The sequence below is a fragment of the Pleurodeles waltl genome, chromosome 5 (assembly GCF_031143425.1).
Source record: "Pleurodeles waltl isolate 20211129_DDA chromosome 5, aPleWal1.hap1.20221129, whole genome shotgun sequence".
In the NCBI taxonomy this organism is placed as follows: domain Eukaryota; kingdom Metazoa; phylum Chordata; class Amphibia; order Caudata; family Salamandridae; genus Pleurodeles; species Pleurodeles waltl.
Window position 1 is genome coordinate 1819674057 of NC_090444.1, and position 14399 is coordinate 1819688455.

The window sequence follows — 14399 nt, forward strand, 5'->3', positions numbered from 1 at the left end:
GGGTCCGTGGGGGCCCTCATCGTATCTTCGGTGGTTTGGGGGATCCAGGTGGTGACTGTTGGTTTGTTGGTATCTGGTTTTGGTAGAGGGGGTTCTATGCGTAGGTTGTCCTTGCTGAAACTGTCGTAGATGGTCTTGATTTTGTGATGGAAGTAGGTGTTGCATTTGTTAGAGGTCCTGTGAGGGTGGGATGTCCGTTGTTTCACTATTGCAGTGGTTCCCAACCATTTGACTTCTGTGGACCCCCATTTTATCAATACTGGAGCCCGGGGACCCCCACTGAATCATTATTAGAACACGGGGACCCCCGAGGAGTCATTACTGATAGCTGGGACTTAATATTATTAAATGTTTTAAGCAGCCGCGGACCCCCTGAGGAGGCTTCGCGGACCCCCAGGGGTCCCCGGCCCACAGGTTGGGAACCACTGCACTATTGGATTGGGCGAACTCTTTGATGATGCTGAAGAGTTCCTTGCTGTTGTGTGCGTGTGAAGAGATTCTGTCTTGTACAGCTTTCTTTCTGGTGTTTCTGATGAGTTGGTGGTGGTGGCTCTACAGTTGCTATGGCCTTCTGTGGATTTGGTGTTTATCCAGATTTTTTTGAGGCGGCGACAAGTGCATCTCGATTCTCAGAGTTCCGGGGTGAACCAGCTGGTTCTCTTTGCGTGGGTGCTGTTCTTTTTGAGGGGGGCTATGGTGTTGGCACAGTTGGTGATCCAGAAGGTACGTGCTGCGGTGTTTGGGTCGTCATTGTGTGCGATGGTGGGGGTGGCGAGGGCGGCGGTGAGCTTATCGTCGGTTATTCTTGTCCAGTTTCTGTATGATGGTTGGTGTTGGGGGTCTGATGACGGTGAGCGTGTTGAAGGTGAAATGGATGCATCAGTGGTCTGTCCATGCGAGTTCTGTGGTGTGACTGAAGGTAGCGGAGGTTCCTGTGGTGAAGATGGGATTGAGGGTGTGTCCTGCTGAGTGTGTTGGCTCTGTCACGATCTGTCGGAGTCCTATGTTGTGGAGGTTGTCTAGGAGGGTTGCGGTGTTGGGGTCTTGTAGATTTTCGAGGTCTCCCAGTAGGGTGTAGTTGGTGGCTGTAATGGCTTGTGCGGAGATGCAGCCCGTGATGGACGGCGAAGGGTGTACGTGGTTCAGGAAGGCGGTAGATGAGGGTTCCCCTGATGGTGGATGTCGGGCTGGTGTGTAGTTTGAAGTGGAGGTGTTCCTTCAGGTTTGTGGATTCTTCAGAGTGTGTGTTCAGGCGCAGGTTAAACTTGTGGACGATGGCGATTTCCTCTCCCTCCCCCTCCCCAAGGGAAGCTGGCGCACTCTTTCCAGGTCATCTTGTATCCTTGGGGGATGGTGATGTCCGGGCCTGAGGTGGTGTTGGTCCAGGTCTCAGTTAGGAACGCAACATCCGAGGTGGTGCTGTCATGGAGGTCCCAGATTTCTGTAGCGTGTTTATAGAGGGAGCAGACGTTGAGGAGAATGCACTTCAGAGTTTTCGGGGTCAGATTGTTGTTGCGGGTGGGTTGTGCTCGGTCCAAGGTCTTCGTGGTGATGTAAGTTTGGCGGCACCGAAGGCAGCTTAAAGGACTGTGGGTTTTAGCTTGTGATGCTTGCTTGCAGTTGTTGTTGCGTCCTGGGTTGAGTGCGATGAGTGCTGGTGATGTGTAGAGGTGGGGGGCGGCAGGACCAGGGGTCGCGTTCGGGTCGCAGACGGGCTTGCTTTAGGCGTGCCTTTGGCACGCCAGTGGTGGCCATTAAGTAGGGAGGAGAGGACTGCTGGGAGGCAGGTGCGGGAAACACCACAAAAAAGGGGGGGGGGGGGCAGGGCTGCGGGGGGCAGCAGCGCCGGGAAGAGGGAACGAGAGAGAGGAGGGGGTGGGTCCACTTGGGCAGCAGCGGTGGGAAGTGGGAACGAGAGGGAGGAGGGGGCAGGGCCACAGGGGCAGCAGCGACATGGATAGATGGGGGAGAGAGAGAGACAGATGAGAGAAAGAGCAGAGTGAAGGGAAAAACGAGGAGAAAAGAGAAAAGAGGCAGAGGGCAGCTTAGCAGAAGAGCAGAGCTCTCCTACTAGACACCAGGGATGAGGTGCAGGCAGAAGCTTGCGAGTGAAGGAGGGCCTCGAACTTCTGACAGGTCAGAGTTCAGGGAACAGTTACGCAGTGGCAGAGCAGTTCACTGACCAGGTCAGTGAGGTTTCTTTTCCTCCCACGCAGCGACCTGCCATTAAGAAGGGAGGGGGAGGAGAGGACAGCTGGGAGGTGGGAAACGGTGCAATAAAAGGTGGGCAGGGCTGTGTGGGAAGCAGCTGCTGGAAGAGGGAACGAGAGAGAGGAGGGGCTGCAGGGGCAGCAGGAAGTGGGAACGAGATGGGGTGAGGGGTGGGGCACCATCAGCGGGGAGAAAGAGGGGTGGGAGCACACAAGATGCGAGAGAGTGGAGTGAGGGGGAGAAATGAAAAGAGAGCGCAGAAAGCGAAAGGCACAAAAGAAACAGCACGCAAAAGAATAAAAAAAAGGAGAAAAGAGAAAAGAGGCAGAGGGCAGCCTAGCAAAAGAGCAGAGCTCTCCCACTAGACACCAGGGATGAGGCGCAGGCAGAAGCCTGCAAGTGGAGAAGGACCTCGAACTACTAACAGAGGTCAGAGTTCAGGGAACAGAAGGGCTTCACTTGCCGGTGGAGCTGCACGGTGGCAGAGCAGTTCACCAGGAGTGGTGTTTATGTGCAGCTTCACTCTCACTTCGGGATCGCGTTAAGTCCCTGCAGCATCTATCTGGGAACATTGCTGAAAACATCTCCAGATCAGTCTGACATCTGTGAATATTCTAAGGATAAGAAATGTGCGGTCAGATAGAGAATCCGCCAGAAAGAAAGTTACCAAAAGTAAGTAACTTTTGCCTTCCTATTTCACCTGCACTATTGAAGACGATAGTTAAAAAGTTAAAAAAAAAAAAAAAAAAGTATATTCATGTAGCTACATTTAGTTAAAATAATCTACTTGTAATGTCAATTTATCCATGACCTACTCTAAATTATTTAATAATTTCTTATTTCCAAAATTTGAACATATAGTATTTTTGTTTTTAATATCTTGGATATTTTTATGCTAAATGGGTTTCAGTCCTACAGTTGAGAATCGTTTCTTTTTCAAACAAAATGTTTAGCACTTCTCAATATATTGATCAGTTCAAAGCTCTATTTAATAAGCAGATACATCATTTTGCTGGCTCCATAAATGAAAATAAGATGGCTGCCTGGTGATATGAGTTTTACATACTTAACAGCGTAAAGCGATTGCACCTGAAAGGCAGTCATTTGAACTAGAAAAGTGTCTTGGACACATCTAAGAGTTCATATCTCATGTAGCACATTAGGTTATTATATTGTTTATGTATGCTGTAATGCCAGGTCCCTACTTGCTTAACTCCATTCAAGATTCAACTTACTAATGTGGCTGTGGAGGTTGCCCATACTGGAGATCAGTTACCACTGAAAAGTAACCTTTTTCACCTGTTGGATCAATATCTACTGTTGTTTGCATAGTATGTATTTCCCATCTTTCTGGTTGTTTTACTGTCATTTTACTTTTAAGTTGTCCAGGATACTGTCTGTTAGCTGTAATTTGTGACAAAAAGCCGCTGGGCACTTAGTTGCCCACTTTTTTATTTTGTTGATAGTACGTATGGTCATTAGAAGGTGATTAGTAGAAATGTTCTTGTTTTTGACAAAACCTCTGTTTTGTTTCCGCATCCTATTATGCACTAGAAGCCTCTACTGAAAGATCGCGATGGAGAACTGCTGTATTTTGCTGATGTCTGTGCGGGGCCTGGTGGATTCTCTGAATATGTGTTGTGGAGAAAGAAGTGGCATTCCAAAGGGTTTGGCATGACCCTGAAAGGGCCAAATGATTTCAAACTGGAGGATTTTTACTCTGCATCAAGCGAGCTATTTGAACCTTATTATGGTATGTTACATCTTTCTCAGATATGATGTTTGTTACGTTGCTTTTTAAAAGGTTTTTGTTTTTCAAATACATACTCTATAGGTTGCCTACAAGAATGGACTCCTGGTTAATGCCAAAGGGAATATATCCCATTTCTTAGTGCTACACTGCACTATTCCATACCTGCATGGAATGTGAGAAGTCAACCTACTGTCCACCGGTATATATCCAGGTTTATCTCAGATGTGTGGGTTGCACTAGGAGGAGCAACCCATTGGCTGCACTCCACTTATTTCTGCAAGGTATTATTTCACCAGCCCAGTTTCTGCTGGCCAGTTAACTGAGAATAAGATGGCTGGCATTTTTCCTTATGCCGTGGTATGCTGGCCATGTTGCAAAATTTGCAGCTGTTAGTGATGGTCTGATTTGCCTGTCCTGAAGGTCTGTTAGGATGCAGGATGCCTGACTTAGGCCCACAGCATTCTGATGTGACAGCAGATTCCTCCCCCCCCCCCCCCCCCCCAAAGCAAGATGTCTTGGGAGGAGATGATCTGGGTGCTGCTCAGTGGGTGATTAGTCTTGACAGCCTGCCACGTAGGAGGTCTTTCCCCGTGTACGCTGCTTGTGGAAGTGTTGAGGGGCTTAAAAAAGAGTCGGGGTGCCAATTACACTCTGTTACCCTTGTGTAGTCTTACCTTTGCCATGCACCTGCTTCTGGGGAGGTGGTGAGAGGTTGGGAGTTAAATGTCTTGACCCACCAAATGCCTAATTCCCTTGGGAGTGTGCTCCAACATCTAACAAACTGTATTTTCCCTGGGATGCCTGCTGTTTCGTAAAATGGCTCAAACCAAGGCCCGCGTTTCTAAGAGGCTGATATGAACCTGGATCAGTGTGAGGCTGGTTTTGGAAAAATCGCTGTTTACCGGTTCTACCCAGTTGACTTGTAGTCCCTCATGTGGATGCACGAGTTCTGATCCTTGGCCTGTTATTGGGAGCGCAGGGGGATTTTGACACACCTCCTGTTCATTATTGTAGAACGATTTGGGTGTCCAGAAAGGCCTGCTGTCAGTGGCTGTGATTACCGTGCACTAATTAGAGATTTTTACTTTGCTTTTTTTGGCCTGGCCTGGTTTGTGTTATTAGCTCTCACTTTGGATCATTGTCTCTAAAAGTATTCTTCCGAAACACCATCTTGTGCGCTTGATTTTCATGAAAGAATAGCACAGTGTTTTCAGGAAGAGCGTGACCAAAATGCAATCATGAAAACTCAACCCACTTTGCTATCAGGGATTCAGATTTGCTCCATTACTTACTAATAATGTTTTATGCTGATTTTGAATTTTCACTTTTAACAACGGTAGTTGCAGGAGCTGTTTCACTTGTACGTTTTTCTTCTAGACTTTATAGTGCTCTTTTAGGGTGACTTATTTTTTTATTCCATGTGCCTTACACCTTTGAGAGAAGCTACCTCCTAAGTTGGCTGTTTTCTTGCTTCTTTCTACACTTCCTGTCTCATGATCTGACACTTACTTCTTTTTGCCACTGAGGAACAGTTACAATGTACTGTCTCACCCAGAATCTCTCCTCTCCTGTCAACCCTGAATTTCTTACTAAAAATCCTACCCTGGTGAGCCTTGTGGTTCAGGCTTCAGCCAATACGGTGAATTCCACTTCATTCCCCACCACTCCTCCAGATAGGGAGTTCATAAACGGTAAGGCGTTTGGCAAGTGCACGTTCTCTACTGCCAGTGCGGCTTTGCTATCTGTAAATGCTGTTTTCTCATTGGATCACTACACAGAACCCTCTCGGACATAACCAACAAGATCTTGCTGATGGTGTCGAAAGACCTTGGGGCCTCTTAGGCTCAGACGATCCATGATGGATAAGACACAACTAAATATATGATCTGTGCTGGCATAAATACCCCTGATGGCCTGGGGGGTTGCTGTCATCAGTGTTTTGGTCCACTGACACACATTGATGCATTCCACAGGATTCTCCAGAAATGTACTACTCTTTCATGGATCAAAGGTGCTGACAAGAGGGATCTGGACTCACAAGAGAGGAAAGGGTTGTTACATTCTCAATTTTTAGTGGCTTAATTTGATTAAATATTTTATAGTAAAACCATAGAATAAACAATAGCATTCAAGTACTACATCACGGTTTGATCTGTTCAGTTACCACATCACAACACCTAATCTCCCTGAATGCAAAATACCTACTAGTTTTAGCCTACTTTGTCCACAGGCATCCGTAAAACCATAGCTTTACCAAGAGGTTTGCGTACCTCCATTTTAGACTGCACAGATTCTATCACTAGCAGTCGATCCTGTTTCCCCGGATTGTCAGGATATTCCATATATTCCTGGGCCTACTCTACACAGGTTTTAAAAATGCAAAGCATTCAGCTGATTTGTTACAATGAGCAGCATCATGCATCCGGGCCTTAGTGTTAGGTACGGAACCCTTTCGCCAGGCCATCACAAACCAGTGCTTGCCAACTATAACAGAAAGCACTGGAAGCCTTTGAACCGACTTTGGAATGTCAGCTACATAGCCCAGTAGTGGAATCATGGGGATCAGTTGTAGGTGACACCCACTGGTATTTTCCAGTACTTTGTTCTCCTTGTGCCAATATGCAGAAATGACCAGGCACTTCAAGGCTAAGTGAAAATCGCACTCCTGGTGGCCAGCAAATCGGTGGCCGTTCACTCTTATTGAAACTTCAGATTTGCACATTGCAGTCAGAGAGTAGTACAAGTGATTAACAAACTTGAAATAAAGGAGCTTGTGTCTGCAGTTAAGATAAATCAGCTTCACATGAGAGCAAAAGTAATCCCATTTTTGTCTGCTAGAACATGCCTAAAAACCACCACCCACAAGAGCCTTGCCGGCAAATGAGAGGTTCCAATTGTATTTGAGCACAGCGTCTAAAGTTTAGCCACCCATCTACAGGCTGAACTCAGGAGGAGCAATGGGAACGGTTGGGAATGCTTTAGTCTTGTGATTTACTATTGTAGGACAGTGGTCTGTAGGCAGTTTTGTACCTACAACCTCTGAATGCCTTCCTGCAGAATGACATATTCACACTGGTCCAGATCTTGACTGCTCTGGGCCAAGGTGACTAGATAGTCATTGGACCTGCAGGACTCTTATTTTCATATACTTGTCCTTGAGTCCCACAGACATTATTTACAGTTCAAGGTAGGCAGGAGCATTTTCAGTTTGCTGTGCTTGTTCTCGGCCTCACTATCGCCCCTCACGAATGAAAGCGACGGCAGTGCATAAATGCCTACCTTCGAATTTGGGTATGCCAGCTGTCCCCTAACTCCTTTACTGGCTGTTAAAAGTGGGCTTGGCACAGTCAGTTGTAGACCACCTCTAGATCACTGCGAAACCTCCTGACATTGTAGGGGGGGACTTCATTCTGCTTCTTGGCTATGCTGGGTGACATAGGCGGCCTCTGAAATGGAATCTGAAGTTCCAGTGGGCCCAGCATCAAGGAATTCTATTTATTGGTTGCCATCCATATTTCAGCGGATACAGCTCATCACTTGTAGTGGTGACAACTCAAATGAAATTCGGTCCAGCCATCTCTCACTTCCTCACCCAAAGCTGATTGTAAGGACAGACTCATTACTGCTGAGTTGGGGAGATGGAGATCCTTGGGGTTTCTGGTCTTTGACGAAAGACTGGGTCCATATTAGTGTGTTGGAGCTGCAGGCCATTTGTCTAACTCTGAAGGCTTTCTGCAGTCCATCAAGGGGTGGAGGGATGGTGGATGCAGGTTCTGAAGGACAACAGCACCACCATGTGGTATTGCAATAAGCAAGGCAGAGTGGGATCCTGGGTCTTATGCATGGAGGCTGCACACCTCTGAAGTTGGTTGGAGTGTAACGGCATTTCCTTATCCCAAACCAGCTGACAGGATTCCTTGAATGTTGAATGCTAGACCAGACAAACAAGCATGCAGCGTCTGTCAGATCACAAATGGCATCTATATCCAGAGGTGGCGTGGGGCATATTACAACACTGGGAAGATCTTTTCGCCCCCATCACGAAGGTGCAGTTTGAGAGTTTTGCAGGTTGAAGTTTCTGTGAGAACATTCGTTAGGAGAAGCAGTCAGACTGGAACAGAACATGGGACTTCTGTACTACACCTGACCCTGGCCTATCCTGCCCAAGGTTCGGAAATAGATCAGGAATGACTGAGTCCATATCATCCTAGTGGCTCCATACTGTGCCAGGAGAGTGTGGTACCTGGAACTTCTGGTCATAAGCATCTGTGTTTTATTCTGGTCATTAACATCTGTGTTTTATTCAGGCTACCACTTCAAGAGGTTCTTATGTTGCAGCAGCAGGGCAAGGCACCCCCACCTGAATCTGCGCAATCTACACCTCCATGAGTAAAGGCTGAGTGACAGCAATTAACTGCTTTTGATGGGTAACTGGAGTGGTGGTCGTCTTTGTCACCAGGCATCTTTTCACAAGTTCTGTTTATGCTGGGCTCTGGGACACATTTTTGTCCTGGTATGGCATTCACAATTGCTACCCTTTGCAAGCAAAGCTGTTAAATGTTCTTTTGTTAGTTTTATTTTTAGCTCGCAAGGCCTTGCAGTAAGCACCATTAAATAGTATTTGTCAGCCCTTTCAGGCTTTCTTCATTTTCTGGTCCAGCTGTCCTTGTTTAAATCATCTGATTTGATGTGACTGCTAAAAAGGTCTGGCACACATTTTTCCTCACAAACCATTTGTGATGCCACGGTGAGTACTTGATCTTAACATTTCACATATATTCGCTCTTTGAGCTGATTCATAAATGCTTGCAACATTTTCAGACTTTAAAGACTATCTTTCCTGTGTTGATTAAATCAGCTTGTTGCATGAGTAAACTTCAGGCACTGTTGGTCCATCTGCCCTACTCCACCTTTTCCTCAGGCAAATTGGTGGTGAGGACTCAGGCGGCCTGCTTACCTAAAGTTGTGACTCCCCTTCACTTTGGATAATCTGCCACCCTTCCAGCGTTCTTTGCCCCTCTTCCAGCGTTCTTTGCTCCTCTCACCTCAAACAGCAGGAGAGGCTTAGGTCATTGTATGGGGGACCAGATAGACTTTGTTCTTTAACATTGATTGTATCAAGGAACACCTTGTGGACAATGAGAAGGCTGGACAAAAAACAAAAAGAGGTGGATAGTCATCTGCATTAAGATCTTCTACATACTGGCCAAGAAGCAGCCTCCAGAAAGTCTGAGAGCCCAATCTAGAAGGGCCAAGACTGCTTCCACTGTGTTAGCAAATGGATTGCCTGTCCTTGACATCCACCAAGCTGCAATATGGACGTCCATGCACACATTCATGACTCACTGCTGCCTTGACAGCCCTGTGTCTGGAGAGTAGGGCATTTCACCATCTCAGCCCTGCAAGAATTTTTGGTCTGAGTCCACACCACGAACACTCCACCTGGGACAGTACGTCTTTGGTATCTCTTCTAAAATGCGGGATCCATCAGAATAAAAAGATACCTGCCTTAGGTAATGCTCTTTCAGTCGAATATTCTTTTTAACTATAGATTGCTCATTGCCCTCTTGCCTCTCCCTTCTTTTGAGTGCCCTCTTTTTAACACCTAAAAAGATCCAAAGTTAACAATTTGCTCTATGTTACCCAGCTGACATCAGCATGCAGGGGTGGCCCTTATATGCGGTTCTACTCCATGACTTTCAGGGTGATATGGATCCAGTACAGAGTCGCACAGCGCCACGTAGTGGCACGCTGGAGCATTGCTGGAAAAAACTCCCCAGATCCAGTCTGAAGTCTTGGGAATATTTGAAGATGGATATCTGCACAGTATCCACCAGAAAGACTATTACCATAGGTAACTTAGTTGTTCTGTGCCACTTCACAGAAAACTTGTGCAGGAGGGAGTCCTCTCCTGCTCTTTCAATTGAAGTTGTACATGTGTAGGATGGAGCAAATGCAAGGGATACAACGTAGACGTATGACATGAAAAAAATAAGCTTGCTATACTGGCAAATACAAAGAGGAGAGAGAAAGTAAGGGAGAGTCAATTGGTTGCACTATGAAAGAGAAGTGGAAAATAAGTGACAACAGCTATAGAGAAAGCAACACAGCCTTTGTAAGATTGAAAGCGAACAGTGAAGGGAAAGCATGGCATAACAAAGTCAGCAGAAGGGAGAGGAGCGCGTTGTGAAGAAGATCAACATTAGTGAAAGAAAGACTAGATCAGTGGGAATAAAGGCATACTATAATGGTGGAGGAGATGTGACTGGCTGGGGTGGTGTCCTAAGAATGATGAAAAACTGCCATAAACCTTGAGACAGGTAATGATCTTCAAATGAAAAACAGCGAGAGAAGCAGTAGTCAGTAGGAGGGATACAGCATATTTCTGCTGATATTAAGAAATACAAGAAGATTCTATAGAAAATAGTTGTATTTCCTTAATATGAGAGGAAATATGTTGTATCCCTTTTACTGACTACTGCGTCTCAGTCTTTTTTTCATTTTATGAAAAGGAGATTTTGTCAAGGAAATACTTGTTGAAGTCTGCAAAGTAAAGCATAGTGGCTCTGGGCAAACATTAGCAGTATTTCAAGTGCAAACTATGCTTACTTGAAACAAGAGTTAGCAGCAGCAACCTTCCAAAGTCATGTGCCCATTTTAGAATTATGTAGGAAGCCATGTGGGCTATTGATCATGATTTTTTTTATTCTGTTTTTCCTGAATTTGTCATCATAAAAGATGATTCTTTTGAATAGTCTCCTGCAGACTATTTGACGGAGAAATGGGAGGCAAAGACGTGTCTCTCTTCCTGCCTGGAAGGAAGGAGAGCAGAATGTCAGACTATAGAAAGATTATGTGTGAACTCTTTGGGGAGCGGCAAACAGGCTTCATCTATCAAGACAATTACACAGAAGGCCTGTATTATTAACTTCCATTTAGGAACATTTCCTGCTGCACAGCTTCTCAAGGAGCTTTTTACGCACTTATGAAGGAGGGATAGCCAGCACATGAATACCAGATTCGGAACAATAGAAATTTTTGTTTTGTCTTACTGGGGGTAGTTTACGAATAATCTTGTTGTCCCGGACTACAATCCGTCCTGTATGTCTCCTGGCTGGAAAATCTCCAGATCTTGTTTGCAGATCTGCCCTGGTCGACTGAGTGATGAAAATACTGTACAGCAGGCCTCCCATTGATGTGATATTGATTTACAAGTTGTATTCCAGCATTCATATAGTTTACTTTTAGTCTCCCTTTGGTTCAACAGTGTTTGCATTTGAGAACATGTGAATTTTGCTTTGGAATATATTATAAGTGCCAGCTGATATGAAAAACGCCACTAGATTTGAAAAATATATAATTAACCATATATTTTCCACCACTGATCATTTTTTTTTAAATCATTTTTTTACTTTAGATAGACTGCCATTCATGTTGACAGACCTTGAGGTGTCCTTCTGGCTGGGAATTTTAATGATGTACTACACACGTTGGTGTATTTACTTTCTGAACACACAGCTTCCAGTGATATTAATTATTGTTAAATTGAAGGCAGTCTCTGATCAGAATTTAAGTCATCATGATAGTGAGTTGTAGGCTTTGTTTTACAGAAAAGCTGTAGACTTTGTTCAAAGTGCTCTTTCACGTATGGTCTTATTTCCTACTCAATGTTGTCTTCTCAGTGAAAACATGCTGTTTTACATCTGATCTCCATTGGAAGATTAAATGGACCTTCATAGTTTGGGGGCTAAAAATGCCCTCTGATTCGAGCTGGAGAATACTAAGTCGGTTTCTCATAGAGTAATGGTTAGCTGGGTTTTTTAAATTTGTTTTATTAGTTTTTTTTAAAGGTAGAACTCAGACAAATTTGAGCAGGTATCACCAAGAATGTTACAAAGTCACAGCAATTCTTCAGTTGCATGATTAACAGAAGGGTGCATGTCTGAAATGCATTACAGTGTCCAACTGTCCCAGGAAGCGATATTAATGAAAAGAAAAAAAAAGGTAAACTCAAGTATGGCTTTATGTTCAGCAGGAGACAGGGGACTCCCCCTGGCAGTCTCAGTAGGTGTGGGTACAGCAATGGCTCTCCTTTTCATGACATGGAGGTCCCCCGCTCTGGAGCCCCTATCTCAAGGGCATCATATAACTCTACATCCACCCCGGCCGTGCCCCCAGCAGTGTCCTGTGTATCGTTTTGTTGAATGCAAGAATGACGGGAATGGTTCCCAGATATCTATGGGTCGGGAATGAGGAGGCATGAAATCCCATTAGGTAGCCAACTGCTCTTGACAATAGGTCACATCTTCTAGCCATTTCTTTAAAGTGGGAGCTGGTTTCATACCCTAGTGCATGGCCACTCTGCTTTTCGCTGGGAGAAGCAGAATTGCAATGAGATCACGATCCTGTAGAGAAAGGTCTGCTGCATTGCCTAGTAGACTGGTCAGTGGAGTAAATTGGGGCCTGTATCTGTCATTCCTTGGATTAAGGTGTATACCTCTAACCAGAAGTGTGCCACCGGGGGACACTGCCAAGCGAGGTGGAGGAAAGTGGCCCCAGGCGTCTTGCATCACTGGCAGCTGGTATTGAGGGAGAGTCCCATCTTAAATAGTTGTGAGTGGGTATGGTAAAGGCAGTGTAGGAATTTAAAATGTATAAGGCGCAGCCTGTAGTTTGGTTAGAGCGTTGTCAGTTGCTTACATCAATATGCCCACATTTCCTCTGTTGAGGTAGAGTCTGTGTCTGCAGTCCATGCGTCCCACGATCTCGGGGGCACTAGTCTTTGTGTAGACATAGAGCCTTGTAATTAATTTGGGGGGTGAGGTGCATGTTGGCATGTGTTCTAATGGCGAAAGAGACTGCAGGGGTTTCGGGAACATGTTGTGGTGCTTACGACACATGACCCGCATCTGATAATAAAGAAGGGTGTCTGAAAAGCAGGGCTGTGAATCCGTCTGGCACTGAAAGAGCGGCAAGAAATTTTCTTCCAGGTATAGGTCAGCAAATGTTATGCTCCGCTGGGGGTGCGTATGATTGCCCGTTGATCTTGCAGTGGGGGGAATGTAGGGTTGTTTGCCAATGGAGTGGAAGAGGCATAAAGTATCGTCAGCCGTGTACGCTTTTTTAACCCCTCCCAAGACCGTTGCACACACTCAACTGTGTCAATTTCACCCTTGGGTGCCCTATATGGAAGGAAGAGGGCAGTTGAAAAGGACCGGGGGAAATGCACACTTGGTCTCGATGGCTTCATGTGACTGATATGGAGTGGGGTGGATCCAGTAGTGAAAAAATGTGCCTGTGCGCATAGTAAGTGGATGATCATGTCTGGGGCTCCCATGCCTCCCTGTGTGATAGTGGCAGTGTCATGCTTTCATAGGAGATCTGTGCATGTTTCCTGGCCCAAAATAATGAGTTCAGGGTAGACCGTAGTTGTTTGAAGAATTGACTTGAGAGGGGGAACAGAATGTTTACAAACAGATACAGCAGTTTTGGTAGAACAACCATTTTAGCTATAGCAATATGTCCCACTACAGTTAAGGACTGACAGAACCAGATGGGTATGTGGTCTTGGAGCCTGTCCACGGCTTGACTGTGGTTGGTTCTCCATAGTTCTTCCACATCTTTGCTTATCCAAATGACCAAGGAACAAACGGGCTCTGTTGCCCAGGTCTGCGGATATTCACATTGAAAGCATATTGTGTAGTCTGTAATTTGAAAAATAATGGATTTGGCCCAATTGACTGAGATTCCGGAGTATCCGCCAAACCGCACCAGCTCCCGGATTAGAGGGCTAAGGGTTTCCCCAGGATTACCTACATATTGATGTCATCTGTGTACATGAGGACCACAAGGGCCCTGGTGCTAAAGCCTTATACCTCTGTTGGCATGGTGTTGGTGAAGTCTCGCAGCTACAGGCTCCATTGCTATAGTGGTCAGACTATCGGAGGCATCAAGGGGACAGGTGGTTAGCCAAAATATTGGCACGATACTAGCTGTGAATTGGAATCCAGGAGTTGGGTGATGTAAGTGGAAGCATGGGGTTGCGGAGAAACCCGCTAGTGTTTTGCTCGGGTATTTGCCCTCACCAAATCTTTATGCTTGTTTCTTTGAATAAAATTAATGTGTTTCGCTGTGTGCTTCCTCACCATACTCTGATAGTTTAGTACGTATGTTGGCTAATATGGAGACATGTCCTTTTTGGAACTAATTCAGTTCCAAATCGCGTATCTCCCATTCCAGCTTTGTCAACATGGAACGGTTCGCTTTCAAAACTCCAGATTGAAGGGATATGCAGTCCCCTTGAATCACTACTTTGAATGCCTCACACAATGTGGAGGGAGACACGACCGAGTCCTTGTTGTCTGCAAAGTATTCCACTATGGGAATCCTGATCGCCTCATGGAACACCCCACCTCATAGCGCACCAGGCGGCAGT

At 45.7% G+C, this 14399-nt stretch overlaps 1 protein-coding gene across 5 annotated transcripts in view; it reads left to right on the forward strand.

The window, feature by feature from the left end:
• The window catches only part of CMTR1 (cap methyltransferase 1), a 419501-nt gene that overhangs the window by 174955 nt on the left and 230147 nt on the right, over positions 1–14399 (forward strand). For 4 of the 5 annotated variants that reach the window (XM_069236317.1, XM_069236319.1, XM_069236315.1 and 1 more), the window contains one exon: positions 3766–3964. In XM_069236317.1, the coding sequence (XP_069092418.1) occupies positions 3766–3964 (199 nt within the window). The remainder of the gene's footprint in view (positions 1–3765; positions 3965–14399) is intronic. The other variant, XM_069236320.1, reaches the window with a different exon arrangement.